Consider the following 18,126-nt stretch of genomic DNA (forward strand, 5'->3'; position numbering starts at 1 on the left):
CCAACTTCTTCAAATTCAAATGGAAGTCAGCTAGTTAACAAAGATGGAGCGAGTGCACGCGATTTTCAGCCTTGCACAGGAACGCGAGAGAACCACCCTCGCAGGAGTCTGCTGTCGGTCAGCTCGGCCTCTCGCGGGGAGCGACAGGCCAGCATTCATCTCTTCACAAACACAAGGAAGTATATTCAAAATGCTTAACCAAAACAAAAGTAAAACAAGTTAGATCTCTTAAAGATCAAATCAGTGCAAATATTAATAAGAAACATAATGGCATGGTAGGGAAGAGATTTGCACAGGTGGAAGATACGTTGTGTAAAGTTTCTTGTTAACAGTTCTGATTTAAATCATTGTGAAAGATCTGAGGTCCCTTCAGAAAGCTCATGGAAGGCATGAACACTGAATGCATTCCAAAATGTTTTTGCAGCAAAATGAAGTCATCTTCTAATTCGGTTTTGTCCTTGAAATGGAGTAACATACAAGGCGTGTGGCTCCGTCACAACACAGCAGGAATTAGAACGGAGCCAGCTGCTGCAGTGGGCCCGGCGCGCTGAGGGGCCTGGGTTCCCGACGCCTCTTCTCAGGAGAGCTAAAGCAGTCCCACGACAAGTGCCCTACTCCTAGAGACGGGCTTTCCCTGGTCCCTCCTGAGGCGCCTCGCCCCCATCCTCCACCCTTCCCACCGGGCTCCCCTTGTAATAGTTTTGCCTCCTTTTTTTCTCTTTTTAAAGATTTTCATTACAAAGTTAGATATACAGAGAGGAGAGACAGAGAGGAAGATCTTCCATCCGATGATTCACTCCCCAAGTGAGCGCAACGGCCTATGCTATGCTGATCCAAAGCCAGGAGCCTCCTCCGGGTCTCCCACGCGGGTGCAGGGTCCCAAGGTTTTGGGATGTTCTCAGCTGCTGTCCCAGGCCACAAGCAGGGAGCTGGATGGGAAGTGGGACTGCTGGGATTGGAACCGGCACCCATTTGGGGTCCTGGTGCGTTAAAGGTGAGGACTTTAGCCGCTAGGCCACCACACCGGCCCAACCTTACCCTTTTAAAGTGTACAAGTTAGTGATATTTAAATACCCCCATATTGCTACACAACCATTACTACTATTTCTTCTTTTTTTTTTTTTAAATTTTGATTTAAAATCTTGTATGATACGGTTTCCTTTAGTCTGGGATTCCTCTGCCCTAATTCCCACCCTCCGGCTGATTTCCCCGCATTGTCACAACAGTCCATTTCTCCAGAAGGAGTTACAGCTGCTACTATTTTAATCTTGTAAAATATGCATCATTTTTAAAATGGGTTCTGTTGGGGCATGACATATTCAGTTAATCAAATACATGTTTTAGGTGTGATGTTGATGAGTGGTGACAGGTTTCCACACACACACCGTGATCACCACAGTCAAGGCAGGATATCTGCGTTGCTGGAACATTCTCTTCCTTCTTGCCCAGTTTCTCATGGTCTGAGACCCAGGTAACCAGCGATTTTATTGTTGGTTATGGAAACATTGGAAAAAATGCAGTTCATGGGAAATTAAGTCATGTCAGCATTTTATTTGAAAGGCAGAATTACACAGAGAGGGAGGGTGGGCTCCCCCATCTGCTGGTTCACTCCCCTCCAAATTTGCCCACTTGCGGGTTGCCTAAATGCTGCAAGAACTTACAGATATTCTCAAACTCAACCTTCTGATTGTGCCTATAATTCTTTTTCCAGGAAAGGGAATAAACAAGCACCTGCCCTTTTTTGTGTCTTTCAGGATTGGAGTCCCAGTATGATACCAGGGGATCACCTGCAAGGCGGCGTGTTTGGGCAGTTGAGTCACCCCAGCTGGACAGAAGGGGAAATCTCAGAAGTGATGCTCTTGAGTGTTCAAGTGTCCCAGACAGTTGGCCTCGCGGACAGCAGCTCGACAGCCACCCGGGAAACCCAGGTGGACACTTCCGTCAGGAAGAACTCCCCGCACTTGACCAGCAGTCTTGCCCTACTTTTTGTCCGATAATTCATACAGAGGATAAGCATTTTGTATATGACAAATGTAGAAAAGATTCTTGGCAAGAGGATTTGCTCACTAATCCTGGAGGGATTTGCACTTCTGAGAAACCCCATAGATGTAAGGAGTGTGGGAAGGCCTTTAAATACGGCTCGCGGCTAAGTCAGCACGAGAACATCCACTCTGGCAGGAAGCCATATGCATGCAAGCAATGTGGGAAAGCCTTCAATTCGGGCTCGAATTTCATACAACATCAGAGAGTCCACACTGGGGAGAAACCGTATGAGTGTAAGGAGTGTGCCAAGGCCTTTAGTCGAAGCTCGCAGTTGATTGAACATCAGCGGATCCACACTGGGGAGAAGCCCTACCAGTGTAAAGAATGTGGCAAGGCCTTCAATCGGATTTCACACCTTAAAGTGCATTACAGAATTCACACTGGCGAAAAGCCCTACGCGTGCAAGGAATGTGGGAAGACCTTTGGCCATCGGTCCCAGCTGATTCAACATCAGACCGTTCACACTGGCAAAAAACTCTATGAGTGCAAGGAGTGTGGGAAGGCCTTCAACCAGGGCTCAACTCTTATTCGACATCAGAGAATTCATACTGGTGAGAAACCCTATGCGTGTCACGTTTGTGGAAAGGCCTTTCGAGTGAGTTCACAGCTGAAGCAACATCAGAGAATTCACACCGGAGAGAAGCCCTATGAGTGTAAGGTGTGTGGTAGGGCCTTCAAGCGAGTCTCCCATCTGACTGTTCACTGCAGAACTCACACAGGCGAAAAGCCCTCTGAACGTCAGGAGTGCGGGAAGGCTGTTAGCTATTGCTCCCAGCCGACTCAACACCAGGTAATTCACGCTGCGAAAAAGCCCCGTAACTACAAGGAACGTAGGAGAGTGTTAGCTCGTAGTTTAACCACTGCTCAACAGCAGAAGGTACAGAATAGAGAAATGCACGTGAATGTCCTGAATGTGGAAAGGCCTATCAGTACATGTCCCTTAGCAATTATCAGAGAATTTATGTTGGCAAGCCACCATATGAGTGGAAGCAGCAAGGAGAGTCCGTCAGCTTGGAATGGTCAGAGCTAACTCCGGTGTCTTGGAGAAAGGCTTGAAGATTACAACAAGTGAAAATGCCTGCACTCAGAGATTGGGAGTCGGAAACTTCCTATTTGAGAAAATTCTATGGATGTAAATAGTTTAAACCACGTTGGTGCATGTGCCTGATGGCTTAGACACAGATGCTCTCCCCATGGACTATGCAAGACCACCACACAGATGCTCTCCCCATGGACCACCGGACAGCCAGGAGACAGAACCACCAAGTAGCAGAGTGAAGACCTAGCAAGTGTGCTTGCACAATATTCTTATTCTGACTTTGTGATTCGTATTTGGGGTTAGAATTTTTTTTTTTTTTTTATTTATCATAGACAGATGTTGGTTGCCTACCCACCAGCTGTGCCCATTTCCGCCAATGTATCAATGCTAACCCATGAGCCTGTGCAGCTTGGGGTGGCCGTTTGTGCCCCATGTGCGGCTGCCGCCCCGGACAAGGGTTCTGGTCCGGAAGAGGTATAGTAGAAGGCTGCTTGCTTTCTCACTGGCTGCTGAGCATTTCCCTAAGGGAGCGTACGCCACGCGCACACTGCAGCTTTCTGCAGGAGAAGGAAGGAGTCCGAGGCGCTGCCAGATCCCTGTACACCGGGAGGAGGCCGGCTCTAGAATGCCCTCTGTGGCACCTTCTCATTTAAGGGATGTGAACCTTTATTGGTTTTATTTCAGTTATTTTGTAAATTTGCATCCTAAGGGTACACCTTCAGGTTTTATTCTATTTCAGTTTGATAAATGTGGCCTGATGATACCTTCTTTTTGGATTTGACATTTTTTCTTTGTGGCTAAGTACAAAACTGATTTTTGTGTACCATAAATATTGAAGCAAAATATATATTTTTAGGATACAGATGCCTAATAAGTAGCAAACCAACGGATTAAAATTCTCCCTTGTATAGTTTGACTTGCAGGATTAAACCAAGGGCTTGAACTTCTGGAGATATATACATTTTATATATAAATTTTGTAATGATTACAGGACTGATGAAGGTGAGAAGGATCAAGGTTTAGGGAAAACTGGGTGAATTCATTGCTTCCAAATTTGCTATTTCTTCTTGTTCCTGGGGGAAGGAGAGAGACAAAGGGGAACCACTCACGACTGTCCACACATCCCAGCACCCAGGGATGAGGAGCCGCCTCACGTCTCAATGTGCACGTTTTCCGAGGGTTCTGTCCAAGTGATTTGCATAGTTCTGAAATGCTGCTGATTGCACCGATCCGAGGATGATGTCACCCAATGTCCACTGGCTCCATTCACAGAGATTTTTTTTTGTCTGTTTGTTTGGGGTAGTTGGCCAGTTTTGCTCTTCTTCTCCTACAGCACCAAATGAGCAGCTGCCTTATTCTCCTTTCAAAACAGGGCCTGTGTCCACTGCTCCACCTTGTTCATTAAGTAGGACACGTTCTTGCAGGTGAGTCCAAGGACCCAGGCCAGGCATCCCAAGCCCTGGCAGATCCCACACCCCTGGGGCTCGTGAACCCAGCACTCAACCTAGTAGGCGGTCCTGGGACCTGGGCCAGGAGACCCAAGCCCCACCAGTTCCTCCACCCCTGGGACTCACGAACCTGGCCCCTGCTGGGCCCAGGCTGGCAGGACTCAGCTCATCTCAGCATCTGCAATCTTACTCTCCAGCCTGGCCTAGTCTAGTGTGCCCTTATTCCAGCTCCTGCTGGTGGGTGCTGCAGCCTATCCCAGCCCAGTCTGATTGCTGTCCAGGTCCTGATGTAACCGGCTGGCGTTGCGGTCTGATCCGGCTCCTCCTGCCCCCTCCCTGGTTTTCATATCTGCCAGTGGATGTCATGTGCTGGTCCAGACTGGTCTGTCCGCAGACCTGACCCACATATATGCCGGCGGGTACTGTAACCCGGCATTGTCTGGGCTGCTCCTTGCCTTGCTTCCTGTGCTCACTTGCAGGGGTTGTGTCCCAGTGAAGGACTGCATCGAGTCTCCCCCCAGTGGCAGTTCTCGTGCATGCCAATGGGTTGTTGGACCAGGTTAACTTTGTCCACCTCCTGCCGCGGCAAGAACAGTGCCCCTGCTCAACCATCCTCCATCCCAGTTCCCCACATGGATGGCAGGGGCTCAGGTACATGAGCCACCACTGCTGCCGCCTTCCGAGGCACATTAACAGGAAACCAGATTAGAAGCAGAATAGCAAGGTCTTGGACCAGCATGCCCATTTCAGAATTCCTCTTAACATCCCTGAGGGGGTTGGCTCCAGGCCCTGCTGCAAATACAAAAATCCACAGATACAGTGGCATAATGCTTGCATATGCCATAAACACACACTCCCACACACTTTAAATCTCTCTGAAGTATTTCTTACAACACCTAGTACAATGTAAATCCACATACATAATTATATTGCTTAGTAAACAAAGGCAAGAACAAATGTACATGTTGAGTACAGATGCAGCCGTCCTGTATAGGCCCAACTATTGAATGTACATACACACACACACACCCCCCACTCAGATTCCTGCCACGATTCCTGTCATTTCTTAAATCAGTAGAGGAATAAGGTTTTTTTCTTTTTTGCTAAAATTTTGCTTTTTGACCTAGGTTCCTGAATTCCCCGCCTGCCCATAATCTTCCAGCAGTGAGGGTGAACATCTTGCTGCTGTAACAAGCTTGCTGCTTTAAACATGCCCAGGTTTACTGTGGGTAACCTGTGGGAATCATTCTAATTACAAAATGGGGCCTGTTTGCCACGGGAACCTGATGGCTAACACTTCTATGAGAAGTGGATGGACACCACAGGGACCTCAGCCAGAGATCTGCCATGCCCCGAAGGCAGCCAAGGTCACGTACGGGCCAAGGATGGACCAAGGCCAACATGCCCTGTCTGATCAGATCCCAAGCAGGGCTGACGCCAGCACCCATGGCAGAAGAGGGATGAGACCTTTGTCTCCACTGCCCAGCTTGTCTTTTCCACTGTGGCCCTCTCCTCTTTGCATAATGAAGGCCTGCCGGTATTTTCCTTCTCAGGTGAGTGGTAAAGCTAACATTACCCAGAGGTAAGGAGTGTGTGTGTGTGTGTGGGGGGGGGCTGAAAATTAAACCAATCACAAAAGTTTAAGAATTCAGTGTTGCCTTCATAATGAAGATAAAAACAAATACACAACTTAAAGGACGAGTTCAGGAGGCTTCCAGAAGGTGAAGGAGAGCAATCCAGGCTCAGGGAGGCTCGACCCGCCTCCCCCCTCGTCCCCCTGACTCCCCGGGGAGGAAGCTCCTGCGATCTCTCAGACCTAACCTCACATATCTCTGTCTGGCTGCTCTTGCATGCCCTTCGAAGCATGTAACACCATAAGCTCGTAAGTAGAACATATGTTTCCCTGAGTCCAATGACTTACTTTAGCAAACGATGGGGCCAAGAAGGGTCATGGGAAACGCAGTCCATCAACCAAATGGCCAGATGAAGCGTGGAGCTTGAGACTGGCCTCAGAATTGGGAAGGCCAGGGCATAGTCTTGTGGGGCCGAGCCCTCGACCTGTGGGATCCGACTCTCCCTTCAGGCAGAGTTCCCGCAAACCGGGACCATTCACCCTTCAACTGGCATCAGGCTGGGCTCAAGCCCAGCGGTCTGGTCCCCACGCATGCGTGTACGCCTTGGATGCCAACGATGGTGTGACAGACGCACTACTTGGCGGAGTCACGGCTGATCTGATCCAACTCACACTGCCGTGGAACCCAGGGTCGCAGGGCTCCGCCGCGGCCTTGGGCTCTGGCTGTGCCCAGGATCCCGTAGCTAGGGACGCCTCTGGTCTCCAGGAGGCGGGAGCCGGACGGCGTGCCGTCTGCGCACGCGCATACCCACCGGCCCCGCCCCTGCTGCAGAATCAACGACTGTGACGCCCGGCCGCTCGAGGCCACGCCCCTCCTCCGGGCCACGCCCACCTCGCTGGGCGCCTGCGCAGTGGGCGCCCCCAGTGTGGCCTGGCGTTCCCGGGCTGAGAGCGTCGCGCTGCCTGGCCGGGGCTGCCGACTGAGTTCGCCCCGCGGGAGCTGCGAGTCGGAGCCCGGGGCTTTGCCGGGCCGTCTCCGGGTGAGTTCGGGCTCCCCGAGGCTTGCGCGGAGGCCTCGGTGGCCTCGGCAGGTGACCGGGCCAGCTGGAGCCGGGGGCGTGACGGGAGCGGACAGACCGGCCTGTGGAGAGTGAGACCGGCCCGGGTTGGTGTGGGCGAGTGCGAGAGCCGGCCGTGCGAGGACGTGCGGTCAGTGTGTGAGGCCTGTGAGTGTGTGAGCGGGAGAGGCGGCCGGGGTCGTGAGCGTGACCAGTGTCCGGGACCCGCGGCGGGGGACCCGGCGGAGAGCGCGCGGGAGGCTGGCTGGCCTGCGGGAGTCTGCAGTGAGGCCAGACACGCGGGGGTGTGTGTGAAGGGGGACGCGTGAGCTCGCGGGTGTGAAAGATGAGGGGGCGCGTGAGCTCATGGGTGTGAAAGCCAAGGGCCATGCGAGGCCATGGGTGTGAAAGATGAGGGATGTGTGAGTGTGTGAGGCAGAGACGGCCCCGCTGGAGTCCAGAGCGAGAGTGAAGGATGTGGTGGGGAGTGTGTGTGAAAGACACCTGGGAGTGTAAGGGAAGTGTGTGTGGCCGTGTGGGAGGGAGATGCTGTGAAGGACTCGCGCAGATGTCCCGATCCCGGCGCCCAGCTCCCACAAGTCTCCTGTCTCCCCACTCGTGTCTATAATGATGATTTACTGGTGGCTGGCAGCTCCTTGGTAACTTCACAGGAAAAATCAAGGTGGGGTTAGGTTAGGGCTTCCTGCCCCGCCTCGCCTGTGCATCTGGGAGGGGAGGGGGCTGCAGGGGCAACGAGCACCAGCGACTCAGTAACTCAGGTGGTGAGAACTAGAATGATTGAGCATGCGATCCAGGAGGCCGTGGCCTGGCCTGTGCACGGCTGTATGCAGGTGTGTGTGTCCGAGGAGGAGAGAACTGGAATGGCACGGCCAATTGGAATAGGAAAGACAGGATATGTGTGTTTCTACGTATGAGAGATTACAGTATGTGAACCATCAGTGTAACTCTGGAAGACACTACTGAGTGTGCTTGTGAAAGACCATCATACGCTTGTGTGTGAGAACAGGGGAAGAATAGTGGCTGTGCGAGACCAAAGTCGCTGACTAAAGACTGTGTGGCCCGGGCTGTTTCACCAGAGGCTGCACAGATATGTGTGTGTGGGTGAGACGGACGTAAGGAGCAGTGCCATGTGGGCGCGTGAGAGAATTGAGGTTTGGCACGTATGAGGAGGTGTTTGTAAATCTCCACATTGGCTGCACGCAGAGCCCTCGCGAGGGCACGTTGTACGCGACTGCCACGTGTGCTTGCGGCTCGTGGATGCTTGTGATTGAGTCTTCTGTGCGATCAGGAAGAATGAGAGTAGTTGGGAAAATTCATGGAGAAATGCGGTAGCCTAGTGGCTAAAGTTCTTGCTTTGCACCCCTGGGATCCCATATGGGCGCCGGTTCATATCCCGGCTGCTCTACTTCCCTTCCAGCTCCCTGCTCATGGCTTGTAAAAGCAGTGGAGAATGGCCCAACGCCTTGGGACCCTGCACCCACCCTGGGAGAGGCTCCTGGCTCCTGGCTCCTGGCTTTGGATTGGCTGAGCTCTGGCTGTTGTGGCCATTTGGGGAGTGAATCAATGGATGCAAGATCTTTCTATCTGTGCTTCACACTGTAAATCCGACTTTCCAATAAAAATAAATAAATCTTTAAAGGAAAGATTTTATTTATTTTTATTGGAAAGTCAGATACACAGAAAGGAGGAGAGACAGAGAAGAAGATCTTCCATCCGATGATTCACTCTCCCATCGACCGCAACGGCCAGTGCTGTACCGATCTGAAGCCAGGAGCCAGGAACTTCTTCCAGGTCTCCCAAGCAGGTGCAACGTCTCCAGGCTTTGGGCCGTTCTCAGTTGCTTTTCCAGGCATCAAGTAGGGAACCGGGTGGGAAGTGGAGCAGCTAGACACAAACTGGTACCCAAATGGGATCCCAGGGGTGCAGAGCAAGGACTTTAGCCACTAGGCTATCGTGCCAAGCCCTCTAGTGGTATTTGAGAGTCCGCACTTGAAACAGACTCAGACGGGGATCAGATCACTTTTCCCTAGAAAAGAGAAGAAATTACTTTTATAGGATTATTTTAAAAAATGAAATGACACTCTATTCTGCGTGCCTAGTGAATCTCTTATTTATCTGTTTGTCCATTTGACAGAGATTTCCCATATGTTAGCTGCCTCTCCGGATCTTGTAACGGCTGGGATTGGGAAAGGCTGAAGTCAGGAGCTTGGCCTCAGTCCCGGTCTCCCAGGTGAGTGGGCCATCAGCTGCTGCCTCCAGGGGTCTACATGCAGGTCTCGCGAGAGTGGCAGGAACGCAGTGATTGGACCATTACCTGCTGCTTCCCACGTCTAGTTTAGCAGAAAGCTGGAATTGGAATCAGAGTCAGACCTCCAATCTAGGTACTCTACTGGGGGGTGAAAGCGTCATTAGTAGGGACTTCGCTGCTGAACCAAATGTGCACCCCTCTTATTTTTATGTTTAGAAGACCAAATAGTGAGAAAGCAGCTTTTGGAAAAAAGTTAAATCTGGATCCTATAGCATTGAAGAAAGAGTTGTAGGCCATATTCCTCTCCATAGCCCAGAGTTGCCTGTAATCACCCAGTTGTGCGTGCGTGGGATGAAAGACCACAGGGAAGAGGGGTGAGATGGAGTTTGCAGACCGGAGCCTCAGCTCTCCCTGTCGCTTCCTTCAGCCCTGGCGTCACAGACACTGCTGCCTCCAGGAGAGCGCCCAGGGCCAGCTGACTGTTGAGCTGGTGAGAACCATGCCTCAGGTTGGTGGCGTTTCCTCTCTTCCTCTCACAAGTCAGTCTTACTGCTTAGGATTGGCTGATGTTGCTTTGTGTGCCAGGGCCCGATTCCTACTTCTCTCGGAGTCCACTGTCCTTAACCCTTAATGGAGTATCCCGAGTGGCTACATTCTTAGCTCAGCGTTTACCATTCAGTGTCTCTCAAGTCTGGTATTTTGTAATTCGAACGGGGTGATATGATTTTGGGAATGATCAGAGAGAGTTCCTTTCTTATCAGTTCAGATCAAGAACACGTGACAGTGATATCAGCATTGCTTTTTTTTTTTTTTTTTTTAAAGATTTATTTTTATTATTTTTTTATTGGAAAGGCGGATATACAGAGAGGAGAGACAGAGAGGAAGATCTTCCGTCCGATGATTCACTCCCCAAGTGAGCGCAACGGGCCGATACTATGCCGATCCGAAGCCAGGAGCCTCTTCCGGGTCTCCCACGCGGGTGCAGGTTCCCAAGGCTTTGGGCCGTCCTCGACTGCTTTCCCAGGCCACAGGCAGGGAGCTGGAAGGGAAGCGGGGCTGCCGGGATTAGAACCGGCGCCCATATGGGATCCCAGGTGTGCAAGGCGAGGACCTTTAACCACTTGCGCCACCGCGCCGGGCCCCAGCATTGCTTATTATTGTTGGTGCTAATCAAGGGCAACTTGATCAACTTCCAGTGTTGCTTTCCCCACTTTAAGGCTCTCTGCTTCTCATATTGTTTTCTTTGGATGGAAGTCACTATGTACCACTTCCTCGTAAGGAGCGGGAAGATACATTCTGCCTCTGTCTGGAAGGTAGCTGGGTCTGTTCTTGTCTCTGAAGCAAGAAAGAATTCAAGGATGAGGCGAACTAAAGGCAGAGAAGCAAGACTTTGTTGGCTTGAGCGGTGAGCATCCACGCTCAATCAGGAATGTGGGCTAGCCCAAGAGGGCTAGAAGAGGGAGCTTTGGGTCCATCCCGGTGTATGATCTGGAGGCACAGCAGATGGTGTCTGTGCCAGGCTTGAGTGCTCCTCCTGTTCTGGTGCATTCTGGGAAGTCAGAGTGTCATGGCATCAGGTGCCTGATGGGGAGGGGCAGTGGCAGCCGTGGTAATTGTGTTACAGTGACAGGAAGAGCTAAGTGACCATGGGGAGGCAGCCCGCAGTCACGTTGGATCTGTGGAATCTGTGCCCTCCATGGATATGCTTGTTGTTTGCCCTGTGGCTCCTACCCATTTTCCACCAGCCACAAAATGGATCATCACCATCATCCACACAGCAGCTTAACACTTGAATAGTGCAGTTTTGGGTTGCAGCTGAATTTTTTTTTCTTCTCAAATAAAGTAGAAACAGTGTTGGTGCTTTAACTTGGAGTCCTGCGTGCATGTGAGAAGCGGTTGGTCAGGAATGCCTTTGTGTCATTTCAGGACTTGTTGACCTTCAAGGATGTGGCAGTTTGCTTTTCCCGGGAGGAATGGGAGTGGCTGAACGCGGCTCAGAGGCGCCTGTACAGCAGTGTGATGGTGGAGAACTACCAGAACCTGCTGTCGTTGGGTGAGGCCTGAGTCCGGCTGACCGTGCCCTATGGTGTGTGAGTCACACTGCAATCTGGGAAGCAAGGAGAATCATCAGAAATTTGGTGCAAATTTCGTATCAAAGTCTCCGAATTTGAGACATACCAGATGTTCCACTGGAACATTCTCTTGGCCCTTGGAAACCCAGCGTGTGCTGCACATCCTGCTGGTCCCGTGCTTCATTGCTTCCCCCGTTCTGCAGCGTGCTTGGTGTCACCACCAGGCAGCAACAGGCTTTGCTAAGAATAAACTGAATTGCTGTCAATCCAGATATTGCTTTGTAGAATCTATGTTTTTATGAAGCTGCGATCAGTAAATCAGTGAAACTGAAGCTATGGAAATGGCCTCAGGCCTTCACTTTCAGGAAACTGACCCTCATCCTTCTAACCTTCTGGGGCCACCTCCCCAACTCTCCCCAACTGGGCTAGCTGTTTGCTCTCTCGAGCATTTTTTTTTTTTAAATTTTGCTTGTAGATTGTTGCACTTTTTTTTAAAGATTTATTTATTTTCATTGGAAAATCAGATATACAGAGAGGAGGAGAGACAGAAAGATCTTCTGTCCAATGATTCACTCCCCAAGTGACCACAATGGTCGGTGCTGTGCCGATCTGAAGCCAGGAGCTTCTTCCAGGTCTCCCACACGGGTGCAGGGTCCCAAGGCTTTTAGCCATCCTCGACTGCTTTTCCAGGCCACAAGCAGGGAGCTGGAAGGGAAGCGGAGCAGCCGGGATTAGAACTGGTACCCATATGGGATCTCTGATGCGTTCAAGGCGAAGACTTTAGCCACTAAGTCACGTGGCTGGGCCCTGTTGCACTTCTTAAAACTAAAACATTATATCTTTCACCAAATAAAAATTTAGATCATATTCCTTCAAATATTTTCTTCTTTGTCTTACTTTTTTGGGGACTTCAGCTGTATCCAGATTAGATCCTTAATGTTGTGTCTGGGATAAATAAGGACTTGTTCACACTTTAAAATAATTTTTTCACATTAAATAATTTCTACTGATTTGTGTCTAAATTTAGTGACTCTATACTTATTTGTTTTGTTAAGCCTATTTAATGAAATTTTAAGTTTTAGATATTCTTCAGTTCTAGAATTTCCACTGGGTTATTTTTCTAGTTTGTGCATCTATTGCAAACAGTTTTATTTAAACTCTTGAATACAGATGTAGTAGCTGTTGTATTGTGTTTTTAAATGTATTTTTTTTTTATTTGAAAGGCAGACTTACAGAGAGAGAGAGCCTCTTCTATCTGCTGATTCGCTCCCTACATGGCTGCAACAGACAGAGCTGAACTGATCCAAAGCCAGAGCCAGGAGCTCCTTTTGGGTCTCATGTGGCTGCAGGATCCCCAAACCTTTGGCCATCCTCCACTGTTCTCCCAAGCCATTAGCAGGAGCTGGCTAGGAAGTGGAGCAGCCAGGACTTGAACCAGCGCCCGTATGAGATCCTGTTGCCACAGCCTGGAGGATGAGCTTGCTGGGCTACCATGCTGACCCCATAATGGTTGCTTTAAATCCTTGTTTACTAAGTCACTATCTATAAATATTGTAGGGTGGGTTTTTATGCCTTTTCTTTTGAGGACCGATTAATTTTTTCTTATTATTTCTAGTAACTTTAGATTTTCTCATGAACAGTATAAGTAAAATATTTTAGAGATTGGAGTTTGTCATATTCCCCTGAAGAATATTGCTTTTAGTTTTTTATGCAGGAAGTTGACAGCTTAACCTCTAAAATATTCCTCTTAAGGGCCCTTCAAAATATGTAATTTACTATTTAAAATTATTTTCAGAAAATGCTGTCCCACAGAAAATAGATTAACTTTTGTAGAGTTCACTCTTCGAAGTCTAGCCTGGAGTATTCCAGAGTTTTATTTATTCTTCAAATGTGCTTTCTCTTACCCAGTAATTTCTAGAATGCCATTTTAACCAGAATTAATTAATTGGTTTATGATACTAAGTGAACCCAAACATGGCCCATTCTCATACTTTGTTTATATGTAGGAGTTTGTATTTCTAAGCCGCGTGTGATCTCCTTGCTGGAGCAAGGGAAGGAGCCTTGGAAGAGGAAGAGTGAGATGACAGGAAGCTCCTTGCCAGGTGCGTATGGAAGAGGCGGCCAGGGAAATCCTTTCTCAGTGACTCAGCTACACCCAAAGGTGGTGCGTGTCACTTGTGCCTCTCAGAAGTTATTCTTATGTCTCATAGACCTACAGAAAAAAAGTAACACTTTACTTAGAACTTCTCTTTTACTAGACTCTTCTAATAACATATAGTACAAATTTGTTCTAGTCCCTTCCCATTTCCTCTCTCCCTTTCCTGTAAAGATTCAGTGTTTCTGTTTCTGTCTTCTTAAGACTTATTCTGTATGAAAGACAGAGTTACAGAGACGGGGAGAGGTAGAGAGAAAGGTCTTCTACCACTGGTTCGTTCCTCAAATGGCCACGGCAGCTGGGGCTGGGACAGACTGAAACCAACAGCCAGGAGTTTCCCTCTGGCTCCCATTGGGTGCAGAGGCCTTAGCCCTTGGTCATGCTCTGCTGCTTTCCCAGACGCATGAGCAGGAAGCTGGATCACAAGTGGAGCAACTGGGCCTTGAACTGGCATCCATAGGGGTTATTGGCACTGCAGGCAACAGCTTAACTCCTATAGCACATCACTGGCTCTGATTTTGAGCAGAGGCCCTGGCTCTGGAATACCCCACAAGTATCCTTTCCCTGTCAACAAGCCTTTGGCTGCTCCTATCCCAGTATGTCCTCACATTCCTTTGCCAGGCAATCTGCAGGCTCCTCTGCCCACCACCTGGGGGCTAGAGTGGTGTGTCCAGAGCCAGCGCTCACTGCCTTCCCATATATCTTTAAAAAAAAAAGAAAAGAAAAGAAAAAGAAAGAAAAATATAGGCAACTATGCAAGCACATTGGTATTAACACAAATTTGGCATTAACCAGGTCCATAATTCCCACCAGCTCTTGGCTGCTTTTTTTCCCAGCAGTGTTATCACTTATCTAGGTACAAAGCAACCTAGGCAGTTGCCTGTAGTTGGGGAATCATTTTTATTTTAGAAACAAACAAAAAATTTGATTTGGACTGCAGGGAATGCTTCTAACTCAGTCAAACCCAAGTGCCTGGATTGATCAGAGCTTTGCCAAGACTTTGAGGGCAGAACTCCAACTTGGTAGCAGGAACCCATGTAGTAATTTGTGTAGTTGCTACTACCCCTTGGGTGTGCATCAGCAGGAAGCTCGAGTCCTGAGGCAGAGCTGAAAGTTGGCCCGGGTCCTGTGTTGTGGGATGTGGGCGTCTTAGCCAGCATCAGAATTGCTAGACTGAAGAGCCGCTCCATCAATGTCCTGTGTTCTCTCTCAGTTCCCATCCTCTGGGATTCCTTCGATATTTCCTACTTGAGATTTCTGTGGAATAGAATGTGTGACTCACTAAAGAGATTTGAGCCCCCTTTCTCATTTTAATGGCTTCATTTGTTACAGCCCATAATTACATTTTTCCATACATCTTTCAGATGGAGAGTCTATACGTGAGACCCAGGAATCGTCTCTGAAACAGTTTAAATGTGATGACGTGTTAATGGAGGGAATGACAAGCCTTGGATTTGCATGCTCCAGTCGTGGAAGAAATCAGAAATGTGAAGGTCCTTTTGAAAGGCGGATGGCAAAGCAACAGACATTCAGCAGGCAAGAAATAGTCACTCAGAAAGAAACCCTCCCCGTGGAAACAGTCCATAAATACACCACATCTCGAAAGTTTGTCCATATGGACATCGCAGAAGAGAGTGTTTATAATCACAAGTCAAACAGAAGAAGCTTTTCTAAAAACCCCAAAGTACTAAAATACAAGAAAGTATATGCTGGGAAGAATCTTTTTAAATGTACTGAATGTGAGAAAACCTTCACCCATAGCTCATCTGTTACCGTTCACCAGCGAATTCATACTGGCGAAAAGCCATATAAATGCAAGGAATGCGGAAAAGCTTTCAAACAAAGTCACCACCTGGCTCAGCATCGTAGAACACACACTGGAGAGAAGCTGTTTAAATGTCAGGAGTGTGAGAAGGCCTTCAGGCAGCCAGCACACCTTGCTCAGCATCAGAAGATTCACACGCAAGAGAAACCCTATGAGTGTCAGGAATGTGGGAAGGCTTTCAGGCACAGTTCAGCTTTTGCTCAGCACCAGAGATGTCACAGTGGCAAGCTTCCCTACGAATGCAGTGAGTGTGGGAAAGCCTTCAGGTACAACATGCCCCTTATCTCTCATATTCGGCGCTTCCATACCGGAGAGAAACCTTTTGATTGCATTGATTGTGGGAAAGCTTTCAAATGCAACGTGTGTGGCAAATCCTCCCGCAGTGGTTTTTCCATGACTGTGCATCAGAGGATTCACACAGGAGAGAAACCCTATGATTGTGATGTTTGTGGGAAAGCCTTCAGCCACCGCATGTCACTCATTGGTCATCAGAGAGTACATTCTGGTGAGAAACCGTATGAATGTAAGGTATGTGGGAAAGCCTTTAGGCAAAGTACACACCTGGCTATTCATTTGAGAATTCACACTGGCGAAAAACCCTATGAGTGCAAGGAATGTGGGAAAGCATTCAGAGACAGTTCTCAGCTGGCTGCGCATCAGAGGATCCACACTGGAGAGAAGCCGTATGAGTGTAAGCAGTGTGGGAAGGCCTTCAGACAGAGGGCATATCTGGTAAACCATGAGAAGATTCACACAGGAGAGAAGCCCTATGAGTGTGAGCAGTGCGGGAAGGCCTTCAGCCACACTGCGAGTCTCATACGCCACAAGAGAATTCACACTGGGGAGAAGCCCTATAAATGTGCTGAATGTGGAAAGGCTTTTGCCGACACATCCACTCGCGCTCAGCACCAAAGGCTTCATACTGGTGAGAAGCCCTACGTATGTGTTAAGTGTGGAAAGGCGTTCAGAACAAATACACATCTTAATTGTCACCAAAGGTGTCATACTAGAAAGAAACCCTGAACATAATGCTCATGGCAAAGTGGTTAACCGTCGTCAGTCCTTTACTGAAAAACCATGTGAATGTTACGAGCGTCATGAACCACATGGACCCTTGACGTGGAAGATTTTCATATCAGAGAGAGCTTAATGTGAAGGATGTGGAAATATCTTTGGAAAAGAGTGTGCTCACGTTGCTTGTCCTTCGTGAGTTCATGGCGTTGTCCCTTGAGGCGTCTGTCCAGCTCCTCCTTGCCACCAAGTCCTGTGGATTATCTGCCGTTTCTGGATTCAACCCACTTTAGATTCCCACTGTCCAAAAAGAGTCATTTGACTCCCAGCAACTCTCCACTGTGTCCTCCTCTCTTCTCTTTCGTTTTTCACATTAGGACCACAATGATTTTTAAAAACTGTAATTCTGTTACTCCCAAAAATCTGGCTACTAAATTTTAAAACTCTTTGGTGGTATAATGTGCTTAGTATCATGACTGTCTTTAAGGTGGAGGGCATCCCTTGAGACCTGGCAAGGTCATCTGCACACAGCACACCCGAGGCCACAGTCTCGGAGCGCAGGGCTTGCGTGGAGGCCGGGGCCTCTGATCCAGAGCTGTTCCTGGACCAGGGCCCTAGCTACCCTGCTTTCCCGTGGGGAGTTTTATTTGGTGGGGTTACAGCATAGGCATGAATTCCAGGGGCTAACATGACTGGGAAAGTCACTGTGGCAAGTTTGCAGGCAAATTCCTGAGTGGCCTGTTTAAACGAAGTGGTAAAAAGTTACTATCTAGAACTGCTTAGGTTGTAACTGGCCCCTGGCCTGACTGATTTAGGCTTGTGTAGAATTGGAAACTGCTAAAGGTGAGCTTTGATCGTGGTATGGAAGAGTTAAAACTTCTAATTAAGACAGATGCCAAGACAACAGGCTTGTAAGACAACACTGGCTCCTGCCGAGCGAGGGGTGTTAAGCTTAGTGCCATTCGAAGTCGGCTTGCAAACTAGTTTTGAACAGAGAATACTGGAACAGAGTACACTGGAGCAGTCCCATCTTGAAGTGGATGTGACTAGCCATGGGATGTGTTTACATTTTACGATAATGCTAGAGTGGCATGTGGCTGGCGTTCTGGCTATGGCTGCGATGATAAAGGATTTGCTGGGAAGGCTAGATGCCTGATTACTTAGTCAAGGCAAAAGAAAACAACGCTCAGCCAAGGAGATGGGAACTTGAGTGATCTGTCTATCCAAGACCACGTCACAGGTTTTAAACTCCAAGCAACCGCTCTACTGTTGTGGAATAGACTAAGTGTTGAGATAAACATGTTGAGGGTTTTGTGTGTAGAAAGGAAATCATTAACCTTTGTTGACAGAATCTCTGAATTGACAGAAATCACGACTTACTCCTAGATGGATGTCTGAGTGTGGTAAAGGTGCTTGTGAAATTTTCTCAAGTTCGAGTAGAATTAGTTGCAAAATGTTTTTTCATTGACATGTCTGAAAAGCATGTAGAATTGGTAGTTAGCATCGTGAAGGACATTTTTAAAAATGCCATTTACTCATGAGTTTAGTATATTGCAAAAAAGTGAGATTTTCTGCTGTGTCAGTGGGCGAGACGGGGCGCAGTGGTCTTTGGGGTTCTAGTGGCTAAGATAAA

The 18,126-nt window shown here is 48.7% G+C and overlaps 2 protein-coding genes across 2 annotated transcripts in view; both read left to right on the forward strand.

The window, feature by feature from the left end:
• Nucleotides 1–3,388, forward strand: part of ZNF667 (zinc finger protein 667) — a 40,647-nt gene extending 37,259 nt beyond the window's left edge. The window contains 2 exon segments of the mRNA XM_040978143.1: nt 2,107–2,933; nt 2,936–3,388. Of these exon segments, the coding sequence (XP_040834077.1) occupies nt 2,107–2,933; nt 2,936–3,099 (991 nt within the window). The 3' untranslated portion in view covers nt 3,100–3,388.
• Nucleotides 3,389–7,071: 3,683 nt separating this feature from the next.
• Nucleotides 7,072–16,667, forward strand: LOC121154977 (zinc finger protein 471-like). Its single transcript, XM_040978151.1, has 5 exons — nt 7,072–7,143; nt 9,317–9,938; nt 11,357–11,483; nt 13,509–13,604; nt 15,022–16,667. Exons 2-5 carry the CDS (start codon nt 9,810–9,812, stop codon nt 16,503–16,505), a joined length of 1,836 nt encoding a protein of 611 aa, XP_040834085.1. The 5' UTR covers nt 7,072–7,143; nt 9,317–9,809; the 3' UTR covers nt 16,506–16,667.
• Nucleotides 16,668–18,126: the final 1,459 nt, after the last annotated feature.

This window comes from Ochotona curzoniae, unplaced genomic scaffold, assembly GCF_017591425.1.
Source record: "Ochotona curzoniae isolate NIBS_2020 unplaced genomic scaffold, NIBS_Ocur_1.0 contig_2861, whole genome shotgun sequence".
Classification (NCBI taxonomy): Eukaryota; Metazoa; Chordata; class Mammalia; order Lagomorpha; family Ochotonidae; genus Ochotona; species Ochotona curzoniae.